Source organism: Colossoma macropomum, unplaced genomic scaffold (genome assembly GCF_904425465.1).
Source record: "Colossoma macropomum unplaced genomic scaffold, Colossoma_macropomum, whole genome shotgun sequence".
NCBI lineage: Eukaryota > Metazoa > Chordata > Actinopteri > Characiformes > Serrasalmidae > Colossoma > Colossoma macropomum.
The window spans coordinates 19775978-19796452 of NW_023494788.1; the positions used below are offsets into that span (position 1 = coordinate 19775978).

Sequence of the window (20475 nt, forward strand, 5' to 3'; positions counted from 1 at the left end):
CTGTTATAAAAATACTGTGTTCACTTAAACAAAGCAGGACTACTGCAGGTTTTTAAAAAAAATAAAACACCACTCTAAAACAAGCACATATTGGTCTCTACTATATGTAAAATTATTATAGAGAACGTTTTATCACTACCATTATTTTTAACAGTGGCCCCCTCAGCACCCCGACTTCCCACATCCCTGCCCCTCACTGTAGGGATCAAGCATTCAGGCCTGTACTGCTCTGCTAGTGTACACTACACAACCACATGTGTAGAACACTGTAGACCCAAAGCAACAAAAATTGTATGACTGTTCAAGTATAGAATAGACCATCAAGTTGATAACATAAAACTGCAGTATGTGGAAAGTCTGTGTCTACAGTTTACCTTTGAACACAAGCTGATTATTTGCGTCTTTGGTCTGTCTTTCTCCACTGTATCAGATTCTATTTATTTATTTACTTGCTTACTTACTCATTTTTACATGCTGCAACAGGAAAGAGGCTTCCCCAAACTGATGCTGAAAAGTTTGAAGCATATAGTTGTCTAAAATGTCTTTGAACACTGTAGCATTAGTATTCACCCTCTCTGGAACTAAGGGGCCTAAAACCATGAAAAACAACCCCAGCCCATTTTCCCTCCTCCACCAAACTTTACTGTTGGCACTGTGCATTCCAGTAGGTAGTGTTCTCCTGACATCTGCCAAACTCAGATTTGTCCTTTAGACAGTTAGATAGTGAAGCATTCATTATGCCAGAGAACACATTTTCATTTCTCCAGAGTCCAGTGGTGGTGTGCTTTACACCACTCCAGCCAACACTTGGCATTGTGCATAGTGATCTTAGGCAGCTGCTTGGCCATGAAAACCCTTTTAAGTTCTTCTACTAATGTTGATTCCAGAAGCAGTTTAGAACTCTGAAGCTTTGTTGCTGAGCTGTTGTTGCTCCTAGACACTTTCATTTCAAAATAATACCACTTACTGTTGTCTAACAGGGCAGAAATTTCATCTGATTTGTGGCAGAGGCTATGACAGTGGCACGTTTAAAATCACTGTGCTCTTCAGTGCAACCCATTGTACTGCTAGTGTTTGTCTATGGAGATTGCATGGCTATGTGCTTGATTTTATACGCCCTGAATACCTGAATTCAATCATTTGGAGGGATGTCCACATACTTTTGGCCACATAGTGCACATGGCATTTAACTCTCAGGGCCTGGATGCAATGAATCAATGAAAAAAAAACTAGAACATTAATATTTTGTAGGCATAATATGATATGATGATCATTATGATTATGTATGTTAAAAATATCTCCAAAACCAAAAGGCAGCATCACAGTACATCAGTATCACGGCAAACCATCACAACTGATTTATCACCCAGCCTTAGTGGTAGAAATTGATTGCAAATCTGTTTTGGCAAAATAAAGCCTAACCTACAGTCAAATGTTTAGAAACAACACAGACATTGTAGAGCTAAACATGACTTTTTTAAGAGAAAAAAGGACAGAATATGTTCTTAAACAGAAAATGAGATTAACTCTCTGCAGTAATGATGCCCAAGTAAGTGACCCCTCATTAGTTTAGCTCCTGCGCTGCACAGAATGTGGAATTACATATTTTGGGCCATGATTGTGCTTTTTGTACCCAACCTTTTTTAATGAAAAGTACTTAATTATCCTGCAAAAATTAATTAATTAATTAATTGCAGCCTTCATTCAGATTGTTCTGAATGCTTGGTGGACTATATTAGAAGTTTGTAAAGAATTAAAATTGTTCAATGTATCAATGAAAACCTTTCCCAGATAATTCATTAGAATCTATCACTGTTATCTAAAGAAATATTTTGGAAAAACATCTTTAAACTAAATGTCAGTGTATTTGTAGTGTTGGTTGTTCACAAACTGACTAAGCTGTAAAATATTTTTGACGTGAAAAAAAAAAAACACTGCTTGCTTCTATGCTTTTGGCCTGTGGGGTATGTCTACACAAACCTTTAAATGTCACATACCTGCAGGGTCTGGTATTCTGCAATTGCTTTTGTCCCTAAGTCCTGATGAAAAACAGATGTGACACAAAAGTGTAGCTAAATAGAAAACACATGCCTTCTGAAGGCAAACAGGTCACATGAAAACAACACTAATTAAGCTGTGCGGTGTGGTGCCACGAAACTGTTTTGGTTAATGGAAATGAGGGTGTTTAATGTAACAGCTAATGGAAATGAGACAAAAACAGTTCTGTTTCAAGTACCCATGACACACCTGGATGAGTAGCCATGTAATTCTGCTCTTTAAGCAGTGAGTCATCTTTTCTCGGATGCTGTGTTGAGTAGTTGTGCGAGGGATTTCCATTCGCTTGAAAGACAGAGAGAGATAGTGATAGTGAAGCAGCCAAAGAAGCGACAGTTTATGCATTAGAATTACTAGTATTGTAGTCAAGACCACTCAAGAGGCGAGTCTAAGTCAAGGCCAAGATGCCAAGATGCAGACACATCAAGTCAGAGGAAAAAATTTACACACATATATATATATATACATATACATATACATATATATTTATATATATATATATATATATATATATATATATATATATATATATATATATATATATATATATATGTATTTGTAGTTCATTGTCATTATACATGAAAAAAAGATGGGACAGTGGCCGGTGTACCAATGTGTTATATCACCCTTCCCCTTAACAACATTCCTTTTTTCTTATTCTTTCTTAAAATAAAACTTCTGCTCAACAGTCTGGGTTCTCCATTGTTGTGTATCTCGCTTTGTAATGTGCTAAATATTTTCAGTGGTAGACAGATCTGGACTGTAGGCAGGCCAGTCTAGCACCTGCACACTTTTACTATGAAGCAAATGTAACATGCAGAACATGGCTTGGCGTGTCTTGCTGAAACAAACAAGTATGGCACTGAAAAAGACGTTGTCTGGATGGCAGCATTTCTTACCCCTCAGCATTAGTCGAGATGTGCAAGTTTCTCATGTCAATGGCCCAAACAAGCCCTCATACCATGCCAGACACTGGCTTTTGAACTTTGTGTTGGTGACAACTGGCATGAGCCCAGAGTGTTTCTGGATGAGGTTGATAAATGCCTTCTGTTTTGTGTATTAGAGTCTTAATTTGCATTTGTAGATGCAGCAATGGATGGTGTTTATTGACAATGGTTGTCTGAAGTACTCCTGAGCCCACATGATTGTATTCATTACAGAAGCATGTCGGTTTTTAATGCAGTGTCATCGGAGGGGTTGAAAATCAGGGGAATTTATTTTTTTAAGGCCTTGCCCTTAACAGACAGATTTTCTTTTCCAGATTCTCTAAATATTTTGATGATAGTCTGCACTGTAGAGGGTGAAATCCTTGCAAATACAGCAACGTTATTCTTTATATTTAATGCATTTAAGTTGGAAAGGTAAAACATGAAATATCTTTTTTATTCTGCTTTCATATAAATTAAAGTCAAATGAAGTTACAAGTTACTGCTTGAATTTATTTGCTATTGCTACTTTCCCAACTTTTTTGGAATTAGATTTGTATACTTTCTCCGTCTTCCCATGAAGGAATGTCACAAATACCTGAATCGCGATTTCAATATGCAAATACTGGCACCTGAAATAGTTACGCAAGTGCTCGAGTATCTGTGCACACCCCAAATTTCTTTACTTTAGTCTGAAACTTGTGGCTAACATTAGAAGAACTAAAATATATACAGACGTCATTCATTGGCTTTAATTTTCTCTCTCTCTGCCCAGTCAGTTTCAGTTGCTTCTTGAGAGGTAAGAAGTCATTGCAATCTATCCCAAAAGTACATGGCTCAGATCCGTCTTTTATCAAGAACAGAGAAAATGTACCCTATTCTGGCTCACACAAATACAGAGAACTCAGAGGCATCAGTATGACACATTTCCAAAAAAAAAAAGTTGGCAGTGACAAAATTAATCTTAGCAATGAAATATTTATACTTTCTGTGACAGAACTGTGCCAAAGCAGCATGTATAATTGGAAAAAATCAGATGATTCTCCATTAATAATTAGCCTCAGTTAAAGCTTTTTAAAATACTCAATCAAAATATTGAAATTTTTCTGCGGGTACCTGAGGGGGGCAGAAACATTAGCATGCTAATTGGCTGTCCTGGAGATAAGGGCTGACTTTCTCAAAAGCATCGGAGAGGTCTCTCTGCACTGTTATGATGAGTTTAGCATTACAGAAGCTTTAGGAAATGAGCCTAAACACTGGCAACAAGATGCTCTGCCACTTTGCTTCCCTGTGGGCTGGTCTGCGTGCAGTGAAGCCGAAATAGATGTACCCTGTTTGCCGTATAGCAATGCATGGGCAGCCTATTGGAGAGCCTTTTAGCATGCTGCTCTGAGGGACCAAAAAGTTTAACTTGAACATTAGCGACAGTTGATCTATATTTAATATCATAATATCAATTATAAGCTCTACACTATATGGCCACAATTATGTGGACTCCACTCCTAATTAGTGAGTTCATTGCTGACATGTATGTATAGGGGTCTACTGATTATCGGCATTTTTCTTTTTATCAGAATCACCATATGAACTTGTTTACATGCCAATAAAAGCACCATTTGTTATTTGTGTGCATATCTAGCCCAACAACCAACAAAACACACTTCTATAGTCTGGCCCAATGTCCTGCCGACAGCATGACTTGATTGCTTGAAATGTGGACGACTCATCGACCACAACCAGCCAGCACTTCTGCAATGTGTCTCTATGTCCCACCCCTGTGTCAAGCAAATCCAATCAAACACACTTTTTGTTTTTGTGATGCGGGGGGGGACAAAGAAGGACTTCATGCTGTCGGCAGGACATTGGGCCAGACTATAAAAGTGTGTTGTGTTGGTTGTTGTTGTGCTAGATATGCACACAAATAACAAATGGTGCTTTTATTGGCATATAAATATCCAAAGATTCCACTGCTCTGCTTAGGCTAAACAAGTATCAAATCATTCCTTTTCAAGAGCCAAACAGAATACAGCTGATACATTCAGCATGTCCAACTACTGCTTATTATCACTTAAAATAGATTTTTGGTTAAACAACAAAATAAAGTAAACACATTAACATTCATAGTCCCTCATTGTTGTTGCTTTTACAAAGTAGTGATCATTTTTGCTGCATGACAGCTCAGGTGCTTACTGTAATATTTTACTGTAATACATGGTCAGTTCTATGTATTTGATTAATGTAGGCTGTAGACAGTTTTTAGTCTAAGTCTTAGTTTTCTTTCTTGCATCCATATATTAAAAAGTCAAGCTCTGCTCCTGATGCCCTTTCAACATTGTCAGTGTCTCATATGTATCTGTTTCACATGAAATTGTGTAAATATATTTGTGTACATTTTTCAACCCCTTTTTTGAACTTACAAATGTCAGAGTAATAAACATCATTAGGAGCTATGTAAGTTATTTTGAATCTGTTCATGATCTTAAAGATAACTTTCAAATTTTTAAGTTGCAATTTTTTCAGCTTACACTGTCTATTTTTATAATGTTCTAATATTCATTTAATGTAAGCTTTTAATTGTTTTAATATAAAACAATTAAAGGCTACAGAGCAAATGAGACTCCTAACAACCACCTGCAACACCTGATAGACACCAAAACTGCCCCTATCAGATAAACAGCACTTACAGCTTTCATCTTTGAGAGAGAGGAGAAAATCAAGCTCCACTCTTATTTCAGATCTGAAAAATCCAAAGGTGTTTCTGTCCACTGTGAGAAGACAACTCAGTGCTGTGTGTCTGAAAGGATGTGTAGCTGTCAAGAAGCCTTTACTCAGAAAAGCAAAGAAGTTGGATCACACACACACCTACACACATACACACACATACACACACACACACACACACACACACACACACACATACACAAACACACACACATTATCTAAACTGCTTATCCTCCGGTGTTGTGGAAGGTGCTGGAGCCTAACCCAGCAGTCAGTGGGCGGAAGGCAGGAAACAACCTGGACAGGTCACCAGTCCATCACAGGGCTAACATCTGAATCATAACAAGCTGAAAATGCAACTTCTAATACTGAACTTTGGAGGTGTGGAAAAATATCCCTGCAGATTTCTTTGTAATGTTGTAGCTGGAATCAAATTTAAATCAAAATATAAATCAAATCTAATAAACAAAATAAAGTACAAATATTTGAGCTACTGGATGTTTCAGTCATCTAAAAGTCATTTCCAGATTTTTTTTTCCTTCCCTTGAGGTTCAGTGAATATCCGTTCATGAACTCTTACAGATACTAATCAAAATTAGTTGCACTTCCCTAAAATGGAAAGCACTTGCTGGACGTTTTGAATGGTTTGGTCTGCTGGCAAAGTAACTTATGCCTTATAAATTATAGAATATCAGTCTAATTAAAATTAATATTTGATCAGTGCTAACACTTCTATTTCATCAGTGCAAATACCTGCACATTTGCATTTTGTCTAGCACTAAATGATACCGCTTCTATTGCATCAATACAATTACAAAACATTTGACTCCTGAGACTTGACTTTAGAGGAAAGTCCTTCAGGGAGGTTATTTTCTGACTAAGCACATTTAATGCAGAAAATTCCTAAAGATCTGGGGTAAGTTTCCCCAAAAGCAATAAAGCCCTAACCTCTGAGTAAGAATGTGAAGTAAGTATGACTTTGAATATTTTCTTATATAGTTAAGCACGTAACAATACTTTTGGGAATCTATGGCCTGTTTAGTCTGTTTAGAGGAATAAAGATGACTTTGAACGACTTTGGATTTACCTCAATAGAAATACATCCATGCAAATGTTTCCTCAAAGCTGCACTATTTATGGATTTGGGGACCTCTTTGGTGGAAACGTGTAATTGCTTGCAACATGCAGAACATTTTGTAACATGAATTCTTGCTTCTCCGAGCAGATGGACATTTGCAAATGAAACCGAGAAGCTTCTGGTTTTCATTTAACAATGAATTGTCCACCCCAGAGTGAAGTCTTCAACCTCATCAGCTGTGTTTGCATGCAAAGATGTTTGCCAATCCAATTCTGATTCCATTCCTATTATGGACGTATTCTATTAGTCGGATTATTAATAGATTATCAGGCTACGTTGGATTAGATTAAGTGATCCTTATTAGCCCCACAGTGGGGAAAATTCATCTCCACATTTCATTTAACTCATCTGTGCAGTGAAACACCCACATACACACTAGTGAGCACACACACAAGGGGGCAGTGAGCACACTTGCCTGGAGCACTGGGCAGCCCTATCCACGGCACCCGGGGAGCAGTTGGGGGTTAGGTGCCTTGCTGAAGGGCACTTCAGTCACATACTGTCGGCTCAGGCGATTGAACCAGCGACCTTCGGGTCACAGGGTTGGTTCCCTAACCTCCAGCCCATGACTGCCCCATGTAAACGTGGTTGTTGAATGTGTTTGGTAATAATTGAGCAGTGAGGTGCAGAAAATGCAAACCAACTTCTAAGACTAAACTTTGGAGGTTTGGAAAAACATCTCTGCAGGTGGAAAGATGGGTGGTGCTTTGAACCCCTTTCCCCAAGGGGATGAATCTGATGATTGTGAGCGCACTGAATGAGTATTCAAAGAGAACTCAGTCAAAATTTGGTGAAGGATGTGTCTTCTGAGGATGTGAGTGAACTATTCACTACTGTTATCATATCATATCAGTATAATGTTGATTTTGCATTTGAAACCTGTACATTGATTCCTTTTTGACTTTGTATGTGTGACAATAATGCATAAAAATGTTTGACGCAGTCTGACAAACTCCTACAAAATCCACTAATTAAGATTTGCTACTGAAATGTCTAATGCTATCATGAACATATCTGCAAATGAACATCACTGAATAGAAGTTCAGTTTTTTGTTTGTGACATTCTTTGTATTTCCTGCCAAGGTTTATATTTTCTGGGGTTGGCACTAAGAGCTTCAATCGACATGAATCTTTCATATTCTTCATTTAGCAATCATTTTGTCTTAGTTTGTGAAACCAGAAGTATCGTCACTGAGGTAATTAAACATATTTTAGATATATCAAACATATCAAATATCAAAAGTACTCTTAGTTCATCCAGCTTTTGTCTTTGTGTACTTCACTGTCTCTCCTGTGAAGTTTCTGATGCCCTTCAATGGATGAGTCACTCAATTTTTTCCATTCAGGATTCAGGATTTTTTTTTTTTCTGGCACTGAAACCTGCTGTGTGGGAGAAATCGGATCAAGCCTCTTATTTACTGACCGCTAAAAGTCTTAAGAGAGAATCCAACACACTACAACACAGATACTTTATTCATTGTGCAGGTTAAGTTGAGTCGCACCACTGGACATGTTCACCATTAACAGCCCAACTTCAGCCAGACTTTCACAGCATGATAATTGTTATAAGGCACATTTTAACAGCCCTTATGACACATTAATGTGTGTCCTTCAGCCATTTCTCTAAACCATCCAATTCACAAGTCATCAAAAATGTTAATTAAAAAATGCAACTAGTTTCTTCTCAATAAATGGTCAAGGAATAGTTTCTCTGTTCATCAAGCTTTTTATCTGCCAATTTCTCTCAAGTTTTCTAAACCAGCGTGATGCCCATCAATGGTTCAACCCCTAAAATCACTGACTATTTTTCATTCGGTGCTCAGTGGGGTTTAATTTATTGCTGGAGAAGTTGTTGCCTCTAGAATCCGCTGAGTGGGAGCAAGCAGGTCAAACATCCTCTTTACTGACCACTGTGAAAATCCAACACGTTGAGACACTTGGATTATTATTCAGCAGGGTTAGTTCAATCACACCACTGGACGTGATCAGCATTAAGAACCTGTCTTATGCAGACTTCGCAGCATAATGACTGTCATTAGGGACTTTAGTTACTTTAAGGCCTGAAGCATTGTGACACAGTCAGATGTGTCCTTTAGACCATTCACAATTCTCCATTAACCTATCACTTTTACTTAGTTTGAGAAGCTAAAAGCAATCACAGTTTCTGAGCTCATTAAACATTTTTAGATAGAAGTCAAAGAAAGGTTTCTTACTGCATCCAGCTTTTCCATGTCTTGGTACACTATATGGACAAAAGTATTGGGACAATACTACAAATTACACCTACAGGAGTGTTTATGACCTTTGCAGCTATAATTGCTTCCACTTATCTGGGGAGCTTTCTACAAGATTTTGGAGAGTGTCTGTGGGAATTTTTGTCCATTTACCCAGAAGAGCATTTGTGAGGTCAGACACTGATGCTGGACGAGAGGGCCTGGCTCACAATCTTCATCCTAAAGGTGTTTGATGAGGTTGACATGTAGGCCAGTTAAGTGCTTCCACAAGTTCTTTAACTCACTCAGCCATGCCTTTATGGAGCTTGCCTTGTGCACTAGGGCTCAGTCCTGCTGGAACAGAAAAGGTTCTTCCCCAAACTGTTCCCACAAAGTTGGAAGCATACAATTGTCCAAAATGTTTTGGTCTGCTGGATCTAAGGGGCCTAAACGAACCCCTGAAAAACAACCCCATAGCATTATCCTCCCTCCACCAAACTTTACACTTGGCACAATGCCATAAGCCGGGTAACGTTCTCCTGGCATTCGCCAAACCCAGACTCGTCCACCAGACTGATTTAGAAACTCTATCCAATGTTTGACATTGTGCTTGATGATGTAAGGCTTGCATGCAGCTGCTCGGCCATGGAAACCCATACAATAAAGCTCCTGGTGAACAGTTTTTATGCTGGTGTTAAAGCCAGAGGAGGTTTGGAACTACAGTTACTGAGTCAGCAGAGCGTTGGTGACTTTTACGCACTGTGCGCCCCAGCACTTGGCGACCCACTCTGTAACTTTTACGAGTTGCCGTCATTCCTAAACACCTTTAACTTTTTAATAATACGACTCACATTTGACTGTGGAATATCTAGGAGAGAGGAAACTTGCAAACTTGACTCACTGCAATAGTGGCACCTTATTACCATATCACAACTGAATTCAGTCAGCTCTTTAGAATGACCATTTCTTTCATAAATCTTGGTAAAGACAGACTGCATGGCTAGATGCTTGATTTTATACACCTGTGGCAATGGGACTGAATGAAACACCTGAACTCAATCATTAAGAGGTGTGTCCCAATACTTTTGTCCATGGTAGTGTATCCTACCTACCAGTCTCTTTGAATCATTTACCTTTTTCCATTCAGTTGAAGGAGTTGTCTCTCAGGCTGCCAGGACCTTCTGTGGGAAGAAGCAGGTTGTTTGTCCTCTTTACTGATCACTTTCAGTACTCTAAGAGAGAACCCAACATACTGTGACACTTGGATTAGCAGGCCAAGTTGAGTCACTGTGCTGGATTTCTAAGGCACGTATGCTGCCCTTCATTATCTTTACGTCACTCATCTTTTCCTCAGTCGAGTTTAATTTCATGTTGAAGGTATTGTTTCATTGGCCTCAGCCTGGTAGGTGAGGAAACCTGATGTGTGGGAATAAGCAGGTCAAACATCTGTTTTGCTAAACAGTTAGGCTAAGATATTCCAACAAATCAACACATTTGGATATTATTGAGTTGGTTAATTGAGTCACACCCCTGGCCTTTTAGCATTAAGAGGCCATCTTAGGTCAGATTTTCGCAGTATAATTACTGTCATTAGAAGCAGTTTATTGCCTAAAGCCATTATGAAAGAGGTGTGTTCATTAGAACTTTCACTATTCTCTAGCCACCACTCACTTTGCCTTAGTTTGAGAAAACAAAAGTGATTAATGTCGCTGAGGTAATTAAACTACTTTTTCCAAACATGAAAAATCAATGAAAATTTCCTTAGCTCATCCAGCTTTTCCATGTGCCGGTATATTTCAGTCTTTGTTGAGGTCTCAAAGCTTGCATCATGCCCTTCAATGGAGGGTCACTTTTAATCACTCAGCATTTTTTTAGTCAGTACATAGTTGGGTTTAATTTGATTATTTATTATTTCATCTTTTCCTGGTAAGAGCTGAAACCTGCTGTCTGGCAGCAAGCAAGCCATTCTTCCTCTTTGCTGGCCACTTGGGCTGAGAGATTATAACACATGGACACACTCAGAATTTTATTTAACAGAGTGAGTCAAGTCACACTGCTGGACAAGTTCACCATTAAGCCTGAATTTTGCAGTATAATAACAATCATTAAGGACATTTTGATGCCTAAAGCTGTTGTGATACATCAAATATGTCTTTTAGATGTTTCAATTCATTCTATAATCACTTTGCCTTAGTTTGAGAAACCAAAAGTGATTACTGCGACTGAGCTATTGAAGCTAATGAAAGGTTTCTATATTTCAATCTCTGTCAACGCCTCTGATGTTTCATAGGCTTTCATGGTGCCCTTCAATAGAGCAGTCATTTTTGACGTCAGAATTTTCCATTTAGGTTTTAAATTGATGTTGAAGGAATTGTTTCTTTGGCGTATTCCCGGTAGGAGTTGAAACCTTTTGTGTGTGAAAAAGCAGGTTAAATGTCTTTGTTAACTGGTCACTTAGGCTAAGAGACTCCAGCTGATTAAAGCACTTGAACGATCATTCAGCAAGTTAATTTAGTCGCACCACTGGACATGTTCAGAATTAAGAGGTCAACTTACATCAGATCTTAGCAAGATGACGGCTGTCATTAGGAACACTTTAATGCCCAAAGCTGTTGTGACACACTCTGTTGTGCCCATTTGACGTTTCACCCTATTCACCAATCATTTTGCCTTGGTTTGAGAAACGAAAAGCTATTAGTCACTGAGCTCTAACTACGTTAAGAGTTTTAGTTCATACAACTTTTCCATGGGATGGGATATTTGGGTCATTCTACGGAAACGTCTACTTTTCTATCTCTCTGTAGGTGTCACTGGTGATACCAATCCTCATTGGTGTTACACATAAGAAAGGTAACACCAGTGACAATAACACAAGTTACATTTTTAATGAAAAATCAATTTTACATAATGGTTGCTACAGAGCATCAAACCACATGTTGTCAATCATGGAATATCTGCTAAAATATGTAATTTAATCCATTTGTATTTTTTTTTTTACAAATGTGTAAAAATAAACTAGGCCACACCACTGACTTCAACTAAAAGCTTCATATGAAATCATGAGCTAAATGAGAAACTTTCTGATATCTGAAAGACACAGTGGACTCACCATGTGCTGTCCTTCATAGATCCTCAGAAAACAGGTAAAAGAAGTCAAGTGATGTCATCAGTGTGATTTTTATTTCAAAATAAGAATTTTTTTGTTACACGGTAACACCAGTGACTCCTGGGGACAACAACTTTCATTATAAATTTTAGATATTTTAAATATTTATTTGGCATTTGTTTTCTTTATGTCATTTGATTTATACATTCCATAGTCATGTATAGATTATTGTATTTAAAATTGCAGAAAAATTTGTTTTTTTTTAGAAAATATGGCCTCACCCTTTACACATGACTGTGGGCACAAGCACTTCTGAGGTGCCTGGAATTCTAGATAATTAATTTAAAAACCAATATTGCTAAATTGAGGCTCAAGAAGGTGTAATTGATAAAATAACATTGTTTTATTTTAAAATATAAATAAATTATAACTCTAACATGTTTTTTAAATGTAATATATCTGTAAACGCTAGGGACACAAAAATGGACGTAGAATGACCCATTTACATATTTGCCAAGATCTCAATTTTGCAAGCTTGCATGGTTCCTTTCAATGGGGGAGTCTCACTCTGTAATCACTCAAAATTTTCCAATTTGTTGGAGGAACCTACTGTGTGAAAACAAGCAGGTCAAACTTTCACTTTACTAAGCACTTGAGGTACCCCAGGAGAAAATCTAGCACATTAAGACACTTGATTTATTATTCAGCCTGCTAAGTCGAGTCACACCACTGGACGTGTTCAGCATTGAGAGCCCAACTAAAGTCAGACTTTCGTTGCATTTAAAGCAAAGCAATTGTGACAAGAGTCTAAGAATTCTTGTCAAAAAGATCTGGACTCTGCTGATGTGACGAGACCTTTGCCTACAATGGCTGGAAAAGCTGTGGAGTCTTTAATGGCTAAGAACTTTGTGGAGCTTTCCGTGAAGATTCTTTGACCATTTTAAGCACCTTTTGCTTTCAGAAGTGATTGATGGGCTACGTCTGGAGAGGCTGGACATTTGACAGATTCATTTGTTTAGCATGTCAAGGATATCAAGGGAAAGGATCTGCTCACCCCGATTTGCATGCTGATTGGCTCATTTCCTCTTTGTGTTAAAGTCGCAGGCCACATGCGACTTCTGACAGACAGAGGCCTTCGATTCAGAAGCAGCGCTTTTGAAAGAAAGGAAGAAAGGAAAGGTCTGGCATGTGTTAGTTCGTGTTTCTCTGAAATATTAATGCAACACAAAATTCATTTATCACCCAGACTTCACGAAATGACACCCAAATTGGGTTTCAGCTGCATACATTTCAAATATGGGTCCTCCCATCTGGAAGTGGAAAAATCTTTCTGTTACGTCTACAGAAACACTACGTGCTATTGCAGAAGGAGGATTCATTGCATGGCTGTGTGGACTGTGTTGTTTTGAACTCACCATTGCACTCTGTTTTTTATTCCTCTAGGAGACAACAACGGCTGGCCTCATTTGTTTGACAAATATTTCGGAGTCCCCAGTAACGACCTCGGAACCAAATCAAATGCATGTTGTGAGTACGCTCCCTAAAAATTCTCATATACTACAGTAGAAAACAAAAGTGCAAGAGAAATTTCATCATACATGAGCGATATACACACAGAAGCAGAGCTGAGGTGTAATTCACTGACATGTAGCTTACATTCAGTGCAGTCAAAAGTTTGAACAGACCTGCTCAGGGTTTTCCTTATTTCTATTGTTTTTTTTAAAGTGAAAATATCAAAATGAAACAATATGCTGAAATATACACATTATAAAAGAAGTGTAGGCCCCATTTGTCTTCTAACAGTTTTACACACTCTTGATCATTCTATGTAGCCGCTTTATGAGAAACCATCTTGGATGTTTAAACAGGCTCCACTTATGTATTTAAACATGGTCTTTAAATCAAACTTTGTTTGACTCACAAACTTTGAGTATGTGAAACAAATATTCAATCAGGTGTGTCCAGAGTTCTCTCTGTGTGTGTATATATACACACACACACACAACCCCATTTCCATTAAAGTTGGGACACTGTGCAGAAATAAAAATAGAATGCAATGAGAAAGTCATGAAAACCATATTTTAAAGGAAAATATTACAAAGACAACATATCAAATGTTGAAACTGAGAGATTTTATTGTTTTTTGAAAAATCTATGCCCATTTTGAATTTGATGCCAACAACACGTTCCAAAAAAAGTTGGGACGGGTGCATGTTTACCACTGTGTTTCATCACCTCTTCTTTTAACAACACTCTGTAAGCGTTTGGGAACTGAGGAGACACTGCTGTAGTTCTGAAAGTGAAATGTTTCCCATTTTTGTTAGATATAGGATTTCAGCTGCTCAATAGTTCGGGGTCTCCTTTGTCATATTTTTCATTTCATAATGCACCAAATGTTTTCAGTGGTGACAGATCTGGACTGTAGGCAGGCCAGTTTAGCACCCAGACTCTTTTAATACGGAGCAATGCTGTTGTAATACATGCAGAATATGGTTTTACATTGTCTTGCTGAAATAAGCAAGGCCTTCCCTGAAAAAGACGTCATCTGGATGTCAGCATATGTTGTCAAAACATGCATATATCATTCAGCATTAATGTGCACTGATGCACCCCTATAACATCATGAATACTGTCTTTTGAACTGTGCAGTGATAACAAGCTGAGTGGTCTTTAGCCTGGAGGACACAGTGTCCATGATTTCCAAAAGGAATTTCAAAATTTGATTTGTCGGACCACAAGACTCTTTTCCACTTCGCCTCAGTCCATCTCAAATGAACTCCAGCCCAGAGAAGGTGGCAGCATTTCTGCAAAGGTTATGTTTACTTCTTTTTTTTACTATATATATATATATATATATATATATATATATATATATATATGTATATATATATATATCATTTCTTCTTTGTTTAGTAAAGTTTTAACTTGCATTTGTGGATGCAGTGACAAACTGTTTTCACAGACAATGGTTTTCAGAAGTGTTTCTGAGCCCGTGCAATGATTTCCACTACAGAATCATGTCTGTTTTTAATGCAGTGCTGCCTGAGGGCCCAAAGATCTTGGTTTGTCTATACTGGTTTTTGGTCTTGTCCCTTGCATGCAGAGATTTCTCCATATTGTCTTAATCTTTTAATGATATTATGCACTGTAGATGATGAAATCCCCAAGCTATTTTATGTTGAGAAACGTTATTCTTGAATTGTTGCACTATTTGATCATGCAGTATTTCACAGAGTGGTAAATCCCTCCCCATCTTTACTTCTGAAAGACTCAGTCTCTCTGAGGTGCTCTTTTTTCTAGCCAGTGATGTTACTGACCTGTTGCCAACTAACCTCCAGGTTTTTTTTTTCTAGCATTACACAACTTTACCAGTCTTTTGTTGCCTCCTGTCCCAACTTTTTTGGAGTGTGTTGCTGCCATCAAATTAAAAAATAGGCATGCATTTTTCAAAAAACAGTAAACTTTCTCAGTTTTAACATTTGATATGTTGTCTCTGTGCCATTTTCAAATAAATATAGGGTTTAAATGATGTGCACATCATTGCATTTTGTTTTCATTTACATGTTGCACAGCATCCCGACAGTTTTTGGAAACGGAGTTGTAAATAAAAGATGAAAGATCAAAAGGAAGAGTATCTCCTAACTATTACTACTACTACTAATATTAATATTAGTAGCATAATAATTTTGTAGGTAGTTTGACCAGAGGAGGATGGGTCCCCCCTTGTGAGCCTTGGTTTCTCCCAAGGTTTCTTCCTCAGCTCTGAGGGAGTTTTTCCTTGTCACTGTCGCCCCTGGCTTGCTCACCTGGAGGATTTACATTTCATGTTAAAACTTTGTCCTTAATGGATTTCTGTGAAGCTGCTTTGTGACAACATCAGTTGTAAAAAGCGCTATACAAATAAATTTGACTTGACTTGACTATTAAAGAATGTTTTTTTACTGCCTGTTTTGCTCATGTTTGTCAGGAGTGCTAATATGTGTAGGAACCATGTACATTTAAGTAAGTCATTTTCTGCAAAGGTTATGTTTACTTCTTTTTTTTTTTACTTTAAATATCAATAAAACATGTCATTTGGCCAGAGGTGACCAAGGTTGTGAATGCAACTGTATAATAGAGGCCAGTAGGCATTATCAACAGGGTTTCTGTTCTTTTACTAAGTATAGGGAAAAGTGTCTTAACCCCTTAAAATCCCAGGATTATTGCATACTAAGGCTTATTATACAATAACTACAGGGACTTAAAACTGACTGAACTTAATCACTGTAAGCTGTAAGCTAAAAATGCCACAAATAGAGACTGGGTTGGAAAACACTGGCGTAAAGAAGCACCATCTGAAAGGTTCTTTAGAGAACCAAAGGTGCTTCTTTTATGCAATGGCACCTTTATTTTCTTAGTATAGGACTGAGAAACACTTAAAAGCTCAGAGAAATGCAGAAGCAGGAACCATGTAATTTGATTCTCATATACTGTTTGCATTTTCATGCAATAAGGAGGAGACCAGCTTGTGTGGAAATTGGGAAACTGTCTTTTTATAATTTCTGGAGAAAATGAAGAGCAGATATTTTAGGAAATGACTTAGCCGGTACTTATTAAAAAAAATAGCTGACACATTATTCTTGTGTATATAGTTAATACCACAATGACTCACTGTCTGAAAGTTCAAGGCAAAATTAGCTGATTCTCTCCAAAACTTTTGGGGAATGATGTATCTCCAGTAATGAATGGGGTAAATGGTCACACTCAGTTGATTTCAAGCTATCATGTAGTCCGACAGCTCAGCATGAGTGCTCTGCTTTTAGCTCTGCTTTAAAGGCAAGTCAAGTCAAAGTTTATGTATATAGCACAAAAGTAACAAAACTCTTCTTTGAGTTGTCTATGACCTTTAATATGTGTCAGTTAAATGTGGACGTTGAGCTGGAAATGAAGGAGATAAAACCTCTCATGGCTTCGTGACCCCCAATATTTTATCTCCATCACGATGAATGTGTTTTAAAGTTGCAAATAAACAAGGATACAGTTCAGGCTTTTAAGCTTTGGAATCAGTTACTGTTTCTCACTTTTAGCACTTTGAACTACATTCTAAACTTTCAATTAAATCACATTTGCATTTGTAAGTGCCAAGGAGATATGCATTGTGAATTTTGATCAAAAGTTAGTTATGCATTAACTCCAAACTGTTAGTATGTATATATGTTCATGAAATGTAATTAAATATGTCATTGCTATGTAATTAAACATGTAAAAGTGTAATTACATTTGATCAGAACATGAACAATTACAATGATTACTTTATACCAGGGGTTCTTAAGAAGTTCCCAATGTGGACTGAACCTGAAAGATTTGACAGACTGGTTTGGGGAGGAGGGGTGTTGGCAAGCAGAATTGCCACAATGCATATGAATATGTTTTGCTACTGTAGAGGATGTTTTGTAACCGAATGGCAGAGAGATTGGCCAGCTATATGGCCTCATTTGCTACTTTCTCCCCACATACCACACACAATGGATTTGGCACATTAGCATCCCCAGTGGTGATAAACTGCCAGGGCTGTAGCCCCGAATATTTTTAACTAGCCCCAAGTCTTACAATATTAACATGTCACATGTTTCACCTCAGCTTATTGCACATCCTTCTTCTCACCCATATCTAATTCACAGGCACATTCACACACTCCTCAAACACCAGAGCTTTTCCAAATGCAGCTATACACTCTCAGAAATAAAGGCATGAAACTGTCACTGGGGCAGTACCCCTTGTGTCACTGGGGTGGTACCTTTAAGGGTACATCTCAGTATTACACCAATCAGCGATCACCACCACCACGTCAGTGTTACTGCAGTGCTGAGAATGATCCACCACCCAAATAGTACCTGCTCTGTGAGGGTCCATGGGGGTCCTGACCACTGAAGAACAGGGTAAAAGTGGGCTAACAAAGTATGCAGAGAAACAGATGGACTACAGTCTGTAACTGTAGAATTACAAAGTGCACCTAAATAGTAAGTGGAGCTGATAAAATGGACAATGAGCTTAATGTTATGCCTGACTCCACACACCCCGTCTCGTCTCCAGGCTTTTTATTTTATTGTTCTGTTTTAAAACATTAGGTTATCAAAAGTTACAAAAATGTACTTTTCATCTGGGGGAAAAACTTATTTCACATTTGGACCTTAAAACCACTGTTGTACATTTGAGGGAACATTTACATTGTTTGTACCTTTATGAACAAAACATGTACCTGCACAGAACCTTTGTTTCTAACAGTGTAGACTGTAACATTATATGAGAGAGAGAGAGAATAAGAGAGAGAGAGATAGAGTGCACACATGCAGTGGGAGTGCTTGTAAGAAAAAGCATGCAAGAGAAAAAAATGTGTGAGTGATGAATTTTCTGTTAAAAAAAAAAATCTATTATCATTCATTATAATTGCTAAGGGTGCATTCAGACTTGGTGGGTTTGGTTGGATCACTCAGCAGACAAGCCCAAGCCGAGCCCTATGTTGTGCATGCAAAATTGGCCCTCACATTGACCAAAACCCCAAATTTTGTGGGCCCATCAGGCTTGGGTCAGGTAGCAGATTTTCAAAATATTTATCAAGACACACATAAAATTACCTAGATTGAATAGCTTGTTTTAAAGTTATACATTTTCTGTTACGATAATTGTTTTCAGTCTTGTTTATTTTCTTCATTTTCTTCATGTTATTATCATAATGTCAACAGATGTTTAATTCAGCTTCAAAACAATGCTACAATGAAGTGGGCTTAGCCCCTGCTTAACACCCCTGCTCTTGTTTTTGTTCTTGTCTTTGGTGGCATGTTCAAAAAAATGTTTTAAAGTTTTGGACTTCTCAACATATGCAAGCCATCAGCTGAAAGCAGCCAGGTACTAAACAATCCGTGGTTGGGAACCTCTGGTCTAAACCTCTTAAAGTTAATAAATGCTGCATTAGTTTTCCCAAACCCAGTTTCGCAATTGAGAAAAGTGATGACAGTGGCCGTTTACTCAAGGACTACAGGGGTTTTAACCTCTTTTTCACTTTCTCTTTTCCTTTGCAAGCTGGATTTCTTTTGCCCAAAGTTGTTTGTGAGGTTTTGTTCTGGCCTTGTGTCCCTGTGTGTTCTTACAGTTCATATTTCAAACTTATTTTTTACTCCATTGGTCTTGGGTCACTTCAGTGCGAGGAAAATATGCTTCACTTATTTCAATTACAGGAACTGAAGCATTAGGTGGTGCAAAAATGGGGTGCTTTGTGTTCCACCCACTTCACTGTGTGATGTGGGAAGTATTTATTTTGTGGATGGCAATCTAAATGTACTCACAGAGTGGAAAAGCAAACAGTAAAGCAATATAAGAGTCCTTCACAGCAGTCTTAGAGCTGTAACTGCTAACGTTCGCTCATTACTGGGCTTTTCACACTCTCAAATCAGTAATCAGTTTACTTCAGGTTTTTTCTTTTCCACTTCGTTTTTAGCCTTATTTATTTTTAGTTTTGTGCATTTTTTGTTCTGAAAGAATAATTAGAAAATCACTTGTTTTTACATTCTTTCAAGTTTGTAGGGTTACTAAATGTTCCAGATGATGATTTATTTGAAATGTCAATTCTTTACATTTTCTAATACATTCTGTGAGTAAGCTTGCATACGCAATATGGCATGATTGGTTTAAAATAGTTTATGAATAGCTTATTAGTTTTTGATTCAACTCTCATTCAGGATGGGACATGAATATGTTTGTTACTGTCATTTAGCCATACTATTACAATGTAATTATGTTATTACATACCTATTATGTAATTACATAGTTATGTACAATTACCATTAAATATATACACCATGTACCATTAACTATATGCAGCACATAAAATAGTTTAGGACATACTATTACAATGTAATTATGTTGTTACAAAGTTGTACTCTAACTACATAGTTATGTACCATTACCATTAAATATATACACCATGTAAAATAACTTATGAATAGCTCATTAGTTTTTGATTTAACTTTCATTCAGGGTGGGACATAAGTTTGTTACTGTCTTTGAGTCACAAATATTACAATGTAATTATGCCATTATATACATATTATGTAATTGTATAGTTATGTACAATTACCATTAACTATGTACACCATGTGGAATAAAACATAAATGGCTTATTAGTTTTTGATTCAACTCTCATTCAGGGTGGCATATGAATAGGTTTGTTACTGTTATTTAGCCATACTATTAAAATGCACTTATGCTATTACATAGTTATTATGTAATTATATACATACATACCATTACCATTAAACATATACAACATGTAAAATAGTT

General features: G+C 37.5%; 1 protein-coding gene across 1 annotated transcript in view; it reads left to right on the forward strand.

The window, feature by feature from the left end:
- The window catches only part of rxfp1 (relaxin family peptide receptor 1), a 138923-nt gene that overhangs the window by 66459 nt on the left and 51989 nt on the right, over window positions 1-20475 (forward strand). The window contains exon 3 of the mRNA XM_036568772.1: window positions 13603-13686. Coding sequence (XP_036424665.1) covers window positions 13603-13686 — 84 coding nt within the window. The remainder of the gene's footprint in view (window positions 1-13602; window positions 13687-20475) is intronic.